The sequence below is a fragment of the Nelumbo lutea genome, chromosome 1 (assembly GCF_056320005.1).
Source record: "Nelumbo lutea isolate HS-2025 chromosome 1, American lotus-T2T, whole genome shotgun sequence".
Classification (NCBI taxonomy): Eukaryota; Viridiplantae; Streptophyta; class Magnoliopsida; order Proteales; family Nelumbonaceae; genus Nelumbo; species Nelumbo lutea.
Genome location: NC_142684.1, coordinates 95,958,155 through 95,970,170, shown reverse-complemented (window position 1 = coordinate 95,970,170; position 12,016 = coordinate 95,958,155). Strand labels below are relative to the sequence as shown.

Here is a 12,016-nt window from a genome sequence, read left to right as displayed (position 1 = left end):
GTGACATTTTAGCGATCTCGGATATCTCACCCATCACCTTGGGCACCTCGCGTCATTCAAGTAAGACCGAGGCCCAAGCAGCTCACCTATCTATTGTGGTGGCATGTAGTCTCTTTAGAAGTAAGTGGTTGTTTTCAATCTTCTTGGGATTATAGTGCATGTCAATGGATCTTATTTCTATCTCGCTCAAATCAGATGGACCTGGATAAGTCTTATCAATTTACTTGGAGTTTATCTTTGGGTGTGAAACTAACTCCGGATTAGGTGGGCCGATGATCCCAAATGCATATCATGAGGCCCACGGCAGCTTGCCTATCTATATAAAGGTTTCGCCTCTAGCCTCACAAAGCATGCGTGATTTAGCTCTCACACTCTATTACTCTTAATCTATCAACTCTCTTAAATTTCCTTCACTAATTTAAGCATCAGAGTGTCCACATTGGGTAAAGCACATCGAAACACTTTGATCGTTTGCCTTGTAGTTTGACCTGGCCACGTAGCTAGTCCAACATCTGAATTGCCTTCCAACAGGGGGGCAACCAGATCGCGCATCATTAGATCCAAAGAAGCCCGTAATGGTGAGAAACATCAATGGAACGAGAAGGCTGAGTATGGATATGAACAGAAAAGAATAGTGATAAATCACCACAAATATGGGGGAAGTTGAGTGGCGTTGTTGTTGGTGTGGCTACCCGATCCGGATGGGGGATGGATTTGGATATGGAGTTTTGAGTCACCACCTAAATTTTTGGAATTGGGAATTTAGTAAAAATTGAGATTTTTCAAGAAAAACATTTTTCTTTCTTGGTGACTCATTGCCCGATGGGGATGAGATTGTTAGGGTCCGATGACCAATGTATAGTGTGGGAAGGTGTTAAGCACCCCACACACTCCCGGTTGAACCAGCCTCTACTTCACCAATGTTCAAAGGATTGTTTAACAATTTTTTTGGCTTTTGAAATTATTGGAATTGCATAAATAAAAAATGATAATAATAAAGTAAACTAACAATTAAAGAGTCATGCTAAGATATACAAATAAGCAAATGAATGGGCTAAGTTAAAATAGATATAGAAAACACCATTAAGCTAGACTCAAAATATGCAAATGATCTACTCTACCATAACATGCCAAAAGAGAAAACCAATTAAGAAAACGAGTGAGAGATAAAAAAAAAATGATTATATTAATGAACAAACTAAAGAAATGATAGGTCACAAAGACTATAGTAGCAAATGAATAAGAAAAAAGAGTCGAGTAGCTAATGCAAATTAGATGACTAGTAAGGAATGGTAGGAAAACATGTGAAATGACTAAGGTGGAGTTTAATAAATCTGAAATCTAAAAAATTAAAAAGATATTGAAAGTGTGAAATCTAAAAAGAACCATAATTGCTTTTCGACTTTTTAGAGGCTCTGAATAAAGAAGTTTGTTTGTGTTGGATCAAACCTAAGCATATGAAATTCATTAATTTTACTATTTTACCCCTAAAATAGTAAATTTTGGTAATTTTGAGTTCAATCTGCATTATTTCATAAAAAATAATTTATTAATTTCAAAATAATATTGAAAATATGAATGAATTATAAAAAATAAAAAATAATTTATTAAAATTAGAATAAAATTGAAAAATACATATCAATTTGTAAATTAAAAATAAATTATTAAGAGTTAAAACAATAATGAAAATAGTAACAAAGACCGTGAAGCAATAAAAAATTAATAACTATTAAATTAATATCTTTTAGTAAATTCAAGCTTCCAAAACCAGATAAACAACCAAAATAAGAGAAGAGAAGATATATATTCCCATACTTGTGAACGGTTTCCTTGCATTTCTCCTTTTCGAGGAACTGAAGTATCAGAAACACAAGTTCTCTGCTAAGAGAAGACATCTCTACGTCCTCCGAGATCAATTGATGCCGCCAAAAAGATCGAAACTCTCATAGATCGATCCAATTCGAGTAAACACAAACTTGGACAACAATCCCTACCAAAACAGGAACAATCAATAGGGCTTCCACTTTGAAAAATTCAATCCTCCAAGACCAATCAACCGACCATCTCTACAACAGGAAAACCAAAGGTGAAAAGAAAACCAAATTAAATAAATAAAACAAAAAAGTTGATGAGAGAAGAAAACGTGATTTATGTACTTATCTTCAATTGATTGAGAGAGAGAGAGATATAGACCAAATTGGAATAAGATTTGGAGACGAAGAGCAGCACAATGATGACGAGAGGTCTCGTATCATGTCTTTTCTTCACACATTCTCTCTCCTCAAGACGAAAACATATTTGAATGGGGGAAAGATTTAATAGGGAGAAGAGAGGGAAAAATATATACTACAAAGCAAGCAAACAAAACTAATGTTGAGATAAAGGTTCTGTCAAAGTCCTCCGATGGAGGTGAATCTGTCAAAGTTAGATTTTGTTTAATTTTAATATGTGTTTTAATGATATGAATTTTTAGTCTCTGATAACTCCTTCAATAACCTTCATTGCTGCAAATATTTATATAAAAGGGGAGTTTAGGGAGGGGGATGGTCCTGTGTTTCAATTAGTGGAATTTTTGGGCCTTTGAAGTAAAAAAATTCAGGGATTCCCTATTTCGATCTACCTATTCACATGTCAGTCGATCTGTCTTCCTTTTCCCATCAGTTTGCAAAACCAATCTTGTCGGAATCTGACTTTGCCAATTCGCCCTCAACAGATTCACCTCTCATTAAAACCTATAGAGCCCCCCACTTTCAACAAAGGCGGTGGTGGGAAAGAAGAAGAAGAAGAAGAAGAAGAAGAAGAAGAAGAAGTCTGAAGACATTCTCTTTGGACAGATCTATAGAAGAAGACGAAGACGAAGATGAAGAAGAAGGTAGTGTTTGAGAACACTTAAAAGAAGTATTTATTTAAACAAGTACTTCTTTTAAGACATGGGACCACACATTAAGTGGTTTTTAAGTACTTATGGGTGTTTGTTAAAAAAGAGGGTAAGAAGTACCTTTTTTAAAAGAAGTACTTATTTAAAAAAGTGACTTCAAGTTGGCTTATTTTTAGTAAAAAAGTACTCCAAAAAAATGGGATGAACCAGTCCCTAATATTTTCTTATAATACCTAAAATACCCCCATACTCATTCTCTCATTTTCTCTCCCTCTCTCTCCTTGTCTCTATCTCTCCGCCAACACAAGAACTTGATACACGACTGTTATTATACGGCCTTCTCACTCCTCTCTTCTCTTCTTTCTCTACTTTAATTTCCTCATATTCCTTGAATTTCTTCTTCTCAGCTGCTGCTTCCATTCTGCATCAGTAATCTCCTTCTTCTTTGTGGTTGTTGCCTGTCCACTTCTCTTTATTGCCACTATTGCTTTCAATTGAACCTGTAAATACTGGTCCAATGGCCATGGCTACTAACTAAAACTAGTAACAACTCTCCATTAGACTCAACCATGAAAGTCTTACTCGAGCTGATATGATTACATTGTATTTCCGGTACTGCAAGCACACTCCAACTCCTCTCAGCTACATTGAATGTCCCAATCTTGCCTGAACTATTGGTGCAATAGAAAATCCCTTCCGAGTACACTACATTCCTGATGAAATAGAATGGAAAACAGAAAGCAAAGGTATTTACAGTCCATTATTTGTCGCCAAGAGAATTGAACATGAAGAAGAATATGCAATCAGCAGATTTTGGGGTTGAGGAGAATGTGGCAGTGGTCCAAGAGAAACTCAAGTCTGGGAGGTCAATCCTTTCCTTGGTGAAGAGATTGTATACAAAGAATGAAGTCAAAATAACGAGAGCTTGATGGAGTGAGCGATGCAGTTGTAACTTGAAGGAGGATAGTAATAATGAATCGGATTTGGAGGCGGTGACGTCTAATTGTTCAAGGAGGCATGTGTCTTTGACGGTGTAAATTCTCTTATAACATGGGCCAAATAGTTGGAAAGAAGAGTTCCAAGAGTTTATATTGAAGGCCATGAGCCATTGTAATAGTAGTTCTTTTGTTTTTGGTATGAAATAATAATAATAATAATAATAATAATAATAATAATAATAAAATAATGTATAGCATGAAGTGGGGTCCATGTGGACTCTCACTTGTACACGTGTGAGTCCACATGGGCTCTCAGTTGTTATGAAGTGGGGTCCACGTGGACTCTTAGTTAAAATGTATAGCATAGCATGTGAAAATCATTATATATATGTATGAGTGAAGTGATGGATAAAATTGTCATTTGTGTCAATATAAGCATTTATGGGGAAGTGGCTTACCAAACATCCCCACCCCAATAAGTGTTTAAAAGCATAATAAGTGAAGTGAAAACTGGGTTACCAAACAACCTTAAGTGGTTGTTAAAATAAGTACTTCTAAGAAGTACTTGTGAAACAGGGCCGAAGAAGAAGAAGAAGGACGAAAGAGATGAAGAACTTCCCAGTGACAAATCTCCTTTCTCGAATGAGGGGAGGAGTTGAATGACCTAATTTTGGCTTATATGAAGGGCATTACAAGTCATTTTAAATTTTTTATGGGGGCTCTTTTGTCTTTTGCTCACATCTGAAATACCTCTTAGCGCATTAAGCACTTAAGGAGGCTCTTTTTTATTTAGATCTGAAATTGGGTTTCAGATCTGAAAATCATACCCAACCCAAACGAAATAGGCATATGAAAAGCAATATTTTCAGACCTTAGAGGTCTGAAAAGTGCTATCAAACACCACCTAAATGTGCAACTAGTAACATGGTCATATCATGGACATTAAACTGCGATCATGTAATTTAACAAAATTGAAGAAGAGAACAAAACAAATGAGAGAATTGTCCAAATACTAATAGAAAAAGGTGGAGAGGGAGAGCAACGGAGCCAAATAAGTTTAAATATGATGCATGCAGATTATCTAGCTAGATACGGTGCCACTTAAGTGTAAAAGAAAAGTAAACAAACAAGTAAACATACCAATGAACTACAAAACAAATAAAAGAAAAGAAAACTAAATGAATGAAGAGAGTATACGTTAAACATGAAATCTAACACAAGCTAGCCAATTTTAAGATGAATGATGATTGAACTAATAAATTAATCAAAAGAAGAAACTTGAAACTTTAACAACAAAGTTCATAATCAGTTACTTACAAAGAAAAGAAAAGGTTGAATAGAAATTATGTTGATGGGGGTGATAACGAGTGTACCTTTTTCAAGAACTTAACTAGATGAAATTGCCTTTCTCTCTCCATGATGCATTCTTTATGACAGCGTAGACATTTTCAATGATTTCTACTTGGAGAGTTTTGTAGTATGTGCTTTTGATCATTCATCGTTTGTTCTTGGGTTTGAATTGTAGCCCAAGTGTTGGGAAGCATGCTAGATGAATGTAATTTTCTGCAATATGATCTTTGCTTCAAAAAGGTTGTATACTTCTCTTGAATTGAGGCATGACCCCAGGGTATTTTTTGGCTTTGAATTGATATGGGGGATTCTAGGGACATAGAGAGTGAGTGGGGAGGCTTAGGGACATGGATAATGGCCGTGGGAGTTGAGCTCTCTCCCTAAGCTAGCTTGTGTGTCTAGAATGTGAGAAATGGGTGGTATTTATAGATTTTTTTGGAGGATTCTAGAAGGGAAAGAAGGGCTGAGATTGGGAGACTAGGAAGATCAAGGGCTGAGGTTTAAAGGATTTTTGGAGGAAGATTGATTGAGAGAATGGGTTATCAAGATAGCTTTGAGAGATATCATCTCAATCAATCAAGACAAAGAGTGGAAGATTTCACCAATTTACCTAAATTGGGCATTCCAAGTTTAGGTGATTGGCTTGATTGAGTGCAGGTTCCTAGCTGGTCAAATTTTAGAATTTTAAGATGATTCTAGAAGCTGAGAGGAAGTTTTGGTCGTGGGGTGCCCTAGGCTTGAAGTTGTTGTGAAGAGGATTCCAAACGGAGGGCCCAGATCGAGTCTAGCTTCAGGTCTCAAGATGGAGGGGTTAACGGCGTCAGAATTGGATGATCTGGGTATCGTTGGGCTCGAAATTTCTAGCTCTATCCATCTACATGGTTGGATTTCAGATTTTATGGTGGATAAGATTTAGGATCAGAGATGATCCTGATCGGACGATCAAAATTAGTTTCAACTTCAGGTCTTGAGATGAAGGGGTAAGCGGTGTCGGATTTGGGTGATCTTGGTGTTGTCAAACTTGGATTTTTGGGCTTTACGTGCCTATGGTGTTGGATTTCTGATTTGATGTGAAATGAGGTTCATGATCAAAATGACTCTAATCAGATAATCAAAATCATATTCGACTTCAGGTCTTAAGATGAAGGGGTAAACGGTGTTAGAATTGGGTGATCTTAGTGTCATTGGATTTAGATTTTTGGACTCTACATACCTATGGCTTTGGATTTTCTAATTTGATGTGGAATGAGGTTTAGGATCAAAATGACTATGATCGGATTATTGAAATCGGTTTTGGCTTCATGTCTTGGGATGAAGAGGTAAACGGTGTCATAATCGGGTGATCTTGGTGTCATTGGGTTTGGATTTTAGGCTCTACGTACCTATAGTCTTGGATCCTTAAGGCCCTAACTTTTATAAAATTCTAAAAATACCCCCGAATTGGTTGAGAGGTTAGTTGATGCATATTTGAACCTAAAATGCTACAGAAAGACTAAGGAGCACAAAAATGGGATATATATAGTTGGGTTCGTCATTTTTTGTTGGAGAAGATGATGGGCTACCTCTTCAATCACTCATCTCCAGCTGAATATGTGATAAAGGGGAATGGTGAGAAATGAAAATTAAAAAAAAAAAGGGAGGCGGAGCAAGATTGCCATTGCTAGGAATTATAGCGGCATTCGAGAACAACACACAGAGGGGGAGAGAGAGGAGAGAGAGAGAGAGAGCGCACAAGAGCACCAGGAGAGGAGTGATTTGTCGTCGCTATTCAATGAGTGAATAGTGGATTAGTTTCAAAGGTAGTTGTCACACTATTAAAAGTTTTAAGAGGCACGTGCCAATTATGTGACACACAGATTCTTAACAGCATGGGCCTATTAGATGTGATTTGTCGTCGCTGTTCAATGGGTGAATAGTGGATTAGTTTCAAAGATAGTTGTCACACTATTAAAAGTTTTAAGAGGCACGTGCCAATTATGTGACACACAGATTCTTAACAGCATGGGCCTATTAGATGTGATTTGTCGTCGCTGTTCAATGGGTGAATAGTGGATTAGTTTCAAAGATAGTTGTCACACTATTAAAAGTTTTAAGAGGCACGTGCCAATTATGTGACACACAGATTCTTAACAGCATGGGCCTATTAGATGTGATACAAATAAATGATGAACCGTAAACTTAGCTCAGTTTGGAAAGAGTATAAATACAAATATATATAATGCAAATACATACAAAATATAATATTTTACACTTTATAAATTTGTATTTATACTCCTTTCAAACTGAACTACATTCTGAAAGTTCGAATACTATAGAAACACGTTTTGAAACATTGGTGTAAACAAAATAATAGGGGGAATATTTCCCATTTGATGGATCGAACCGTTTGTCAGACTGAACAAACTATCTCGTTAATCGGTAAAACTAGGACACAAAGAGCATTCCGGTTTTTAGTTTGGTTTGGGTCTTAAAACATTGTTGTAAATGAGACAAAAAGTATAACTTTTGTATTAAATATAAATAATAGTTATAAACAAATAGATGCAAAACTGAATCGGATGCAAAAATGTATCTATTTCAAATTAAACGCGTAATCTAGATAAGATTTTAAAATAGGTCCATGACCATGAGCCCAATCTGAATTCTTACCAGGTCCAATTAATTGTAGTTCGAAGCCCAAAATCTAAGCCCAACCCATGAAAAGCTTGGGTTGCGCCGGGCCGGGCTGAGTTTTGAACATTCCCAATAGGCCCGGTCGTCTGGTTAGCGGGGAGCCTGGGGAGGGAATCAGTTCGTGACAACAAAAATGGCTAGGGTTCCAGATCGATTCCTATCTGACGGTGTCAAATTTTCCTGAATGCGGGCACAAACAAAACCCTAGAAAGTTTTTCCTTCCACCCCGCCGCTCTATCTATTAGAAGCAAGGGTGAAGCAGACGTCAGGGTTTCGGAGGGTGGAGAAAGAGAGTAAGGGAGGGAGAGGGAGAGATGACGACCCGTTTCAAGAAGAACAGAAAGAAGAGAGGCCATGTGAGTGCCGGTCATGGGCGTATCGGGAAGCACCGGAAGCACCCTGGAGGGCGGGGTAACGCCGGAGGTATGCACCATCACCGGATCCTGTTCGACAAGTACCATCCCGGTTATTTCGGGAAGGTTGGGATGCGGTACTTCCACAAGCTCCGTAACAAGTTCTATTGCCCCATCGTCAACATCGATAAGCTCTGGTCGATGATCCCTCAAGACGTCAAGGATAAAGCCTCTCCGGACAATGTTCCCCAAATCGATGTGACCCAGTTTGGTTACTTCAAGGTGCTGGGCAAGGGTGTCTTGCCTCTATCTCAGCCCATCGTTGTCAAGACCAAGCTCGTCTCTAAGATTGCCGAGAAGAAGATCAAAGAGGCCGGTGGTGCCGTCGTCCTTACTGCGTAGACTTAAATTTATGGTGATTTTCTTTCTTCTCCTTTAGTTGGGTAAATTTTAAATGTTGGATACTGTATACAAATTTACCAGTGTTTGTTCTATTAGGTCTCGTCTTGCAGAAGTATTGTTTTTATACAGCGTTATGAACTTATGATATCTTTATGGCAGCTTATGCTTGTATTTGAATTTTGATTGTTTCTAGGAGAATGGTGATTTACTTGATACATAATGTTTCTCAATGGGAAGTAGGAGAAATTTCTTATGTAGTTCATAGAATGGTTCAGGATGTATTATTCAGAACAATCACTTGACTTGGTTGATGCAAATATTGAAATGGGAGTTTGTTTACCTGGGGTATTCAAGGCCGTAGTGATTCACCTATTGGATGTACCTTTGGGAGGTTATAACAATTTTTTGGGTAATCGTCAGATCAATGGTGTTAAAATCCTGTTTCAGTCAGCCAATTTGCTACTTATGCCTTTCTTTCGGTGCTGTGGCAATTGTGTACCTACTATGTGTCTAATCTGATGCTAGAGGTTCAGGCCATTCTAGGTGTTTTACAGGAATGGAATTCGTTAGTTCCAATCTTCCACCTTTGTGTCATTGGTCAAATAGGTATGGTATTTAATGGAAGATACTTTGGCCTATTCCAAATTCAAGATATGTTACAAAAAAACATTAAATATGGATTGCTGCATTCTGATGGAGAATGTTTGTTTTAAGACCATGTTTAGCTCTGTTGTTCTTCGCTTCTTTGCCTTTTAAGATGCATATTTTTTGTCTACACATTATGGCCCTTATTTTCTTGATTAGATTAACTTGATGTTGTTCTACTGTTGGCTTCATGTATTTGATTGTGCAAGTACCAAGGCTATTCACCTAAACTTCCTTGCCGTTCCTTTATGATTAGGGTTATTGGTTTAATGATCTTGTATTGAACTGCCATTTTATTGCTTGCAATGTCCTTGGTACTAGTTTTATCTTCTTTTAGTGGGGGCTTATGATGTTTGTTTTATATTTTATGCGATTTTAGATTATGATTAGATTCATATTTCCAGCAATGCTTATTCCATTGTCTGATGGTGTATATATTCCCTTTTCCCTTTTGTTCTCTCTCTTCTTTTTCTTCTTTTTTCCTACTAGTTTTATTTATTATTTCATTAAATTTTCACCAATTTGTTCCATTGTTGTGCATTGGAAGTTTCTTTCTATTAGTAAATAATTATCACAAATGCGACAGTCTTATATAACCAGTGGTCCTGTTTGCACCTGTCTTTTCCTTATAATACCAGCTGTCGCACCTTGCTGGAGCTGGATCTGGCAATTTGCTATCCTTGAAATCATAATTCTAAACTTTCAGGTGTTTGACATTAAAATGCTTGGAGTTTGTAACTTTAAGTTGGTAGCATAAACTTCTCCGTCAAGTTATTCCTAGTCTAAAAATCTAAAAAAGAAGAAGCACAACCTATTTTTCCACTCTTACTCTTCTCTCTCTGTCTATTTTTCTCATATGCTTTCTCCTTTTACCAGTCACCTCTCTTTCCAGCCATCAACGATGGTTGAGGCACATGCCAGGGCTGAGGCACTGGCTTGGGGCTGCACTCCTTTGCAGACTGTATGTAAAGCATCCTGTGTACAGTAGATCCTAGATCCAGAATTGTTGAAGTTGTTCAACTTTGAAAGTTTTACACTTTCACAGTGCTGGCTTTCAACTACAGTATGAATGGGTGGACCATGTTGATCATTTAATGCACAAAGAATGTCATTTTCCTTTCCCATTCATTGTGTAAGAGTGCTTTTTCCTTTCCATTTCAAACCTTTCAACTAAAAGCACCTGTGCAGTCTATTTAATGGGAGGAGTTTGAACGTTGTCATGGAATTGTAAGTTTGGATGTTTTTGAAGACTACTTTAGGGTGATCCTATCCAGTTATGTTACCTGAAAAACTGATATCCAGTCAACAGGTATAAAAGTAGTGTTAAATAAATAATTGCTATTTATCAAAATTTACCCAGGTGGGGTTCTGATTAGTCAAAGTTCTTCTGGTGTCAGAGGATATGGGAATTCCAAAATTTCTTCCCATAAGATGTAAAAGAGGTGCAGTTGATTATTTTCTTTCATTTATTTTTTTCCTATCATTTTTGTTTATATTTTCTGAATTACATTGGTTTTGTTGCTTTTGATTTCCTCACCCAAATTTATTGCCTTTGGTTATATTGCTTCTGCTTATAATTTTTTCGCTATTACAAGGGCAATTATGGTTTATACTGGAAGTCTGGAACTCTTGTTTAGTATCATTAGATTCATTACCTTCTCCCATGTTGTGTATTTAAGCTGTGATACAATGCAGTAAATGGGGCACAAAGTATGCCTCCCTTGGGAATTTACCTTTCTTCTTTTCAAGGTACACTTGAGTGAATTGAATATGCACACATGAAATTAAAACAACTCTGATGGGTCCAAAAGGATATATAATCCCATGCATAAATGATGATGCACATGTGTTAGTACTTGGTAAATTTGGTAAATGCTTTCACAAGTACATTCAAGAGAATGATTGAATAAGTATTTATCTGCAAATTTTCTACTGTGTTATGTACTTGTATCTGCAAACATAAGCCAATGTCATTTTCCTAGATATTTCTACTTGAACATGCTATGCTTACCATATGATTCCTATACACATTCTTCTAGTTCTTTGCTTTGCACTGTTGTACATGAACACATTTTTACTTTCAATTTAATAAAGGCACATTTGGAGTGTGATATGTGGACATCAGGGCAAAGTAATGTGCTTGTGTTTTGAACATAAATCCGTTTGACATTCTGAATTGTTTTCTGTTGTGCAGTTTCTATGTTGGAGGTGAAGATAGTCATGTTAGGGTGCATCATTTTGTTCGGGAACATTTCAGCATTAAGATGTAGCTCCAGAGCGTATTGGTGGCGGGAAACCTTCTTATGTTTTTCATGTTGGACTGATTTTGTTAGCGTACAAGTTTTCAGACGGAACCAATTTTTCTTAAGAGTTATTCGATTGATTATATGGCAATGATAATTAGGATGGTTTATTTTGCATTTTTACTTATTTTTTGGTTATTTCTTTTGATTTGAGCATAAATCAAACCCTTGATTATATGACAATGATAATTAGGGTGTTTTTTTTCGGCTTTTCTGCCGTAGGCATGTTCTAGTTGGTCCCTTTTCTTGGCAGAGATAAAATCAAACCCTTCGTTTTATTTTGGAAAAGTTAAATCAAATAACAAAACAGAGGAGCCTAGGCCAATAGAGGTTGCCTAGAGCCACCTCAGATTACAATCTCATCCAAGACAGTTAAAAAACAATCGCATGTTTTGATTTTTTAAATTCCTCCGTTGCCGACACCCAAGACAATAATTTGCCCACAGCTTTCTGCACCAGTCCAAAGAGCAGCTG

The 12,016-nt window shown here is 36.9% G+C and overlaps 1 protein-coding gene and 1 long non-coding RNA gene across 2 annotated transcripts; one reads left to right on the top strand and one right to left on the bottom strand.

Moving 5' to 3' along the window:
* Nucleotides 1–1,785: 1,785 nt before the first annotated feature.
* Nucleotides 1,786–5,562, bottom strand: LOC148876269 (uncharacterized). The gene is made up of 2 exons (XR_016105617.1): nt 5,190–5,562; nt 1,786–2,066 (listed from the first exon to the last, which is right to left on the bottom strand). It is a non-coding gene; the product is annotated as an uncharacterized LOC148876269 (long non-coding RNA).
* A 2,513-nt stretch (nt 5,563–8,075) lies between these two features.
* LOC148876268 (large ribosomal subunit protein uL15x) lies at nt 8,076–11,659 on the top strand. Its single transcript, XM_088966481.1, has 2 exons — nt 8,076–8,607; nt 11,434–11,659. The coding sequence occupies exon 1, from the start codon at nt 8,154–8,156 to the stop codon at nt 8,592–8,594; it is 441 nt and encodes a 146-aa protein (XP_088822607.1). The 5' UTR covers nt 8,076–8,153; the 3' UTR covers nt 8,595–8,607; nt 11,434–11,659.
* Nucleotides 11,660–12,016: the final 357 nt, after the last annotated feature.

Bases quoted from the DNA above. Each gene is read 5' to 3' on its own strand.
- LOC148876268 (XM_088966481.1), top strand. From the start codon at position 8,154: ATGACGACCCGTTTCAAGAAGAACAGAAAGAAGAGAGGCCATGTGAGT.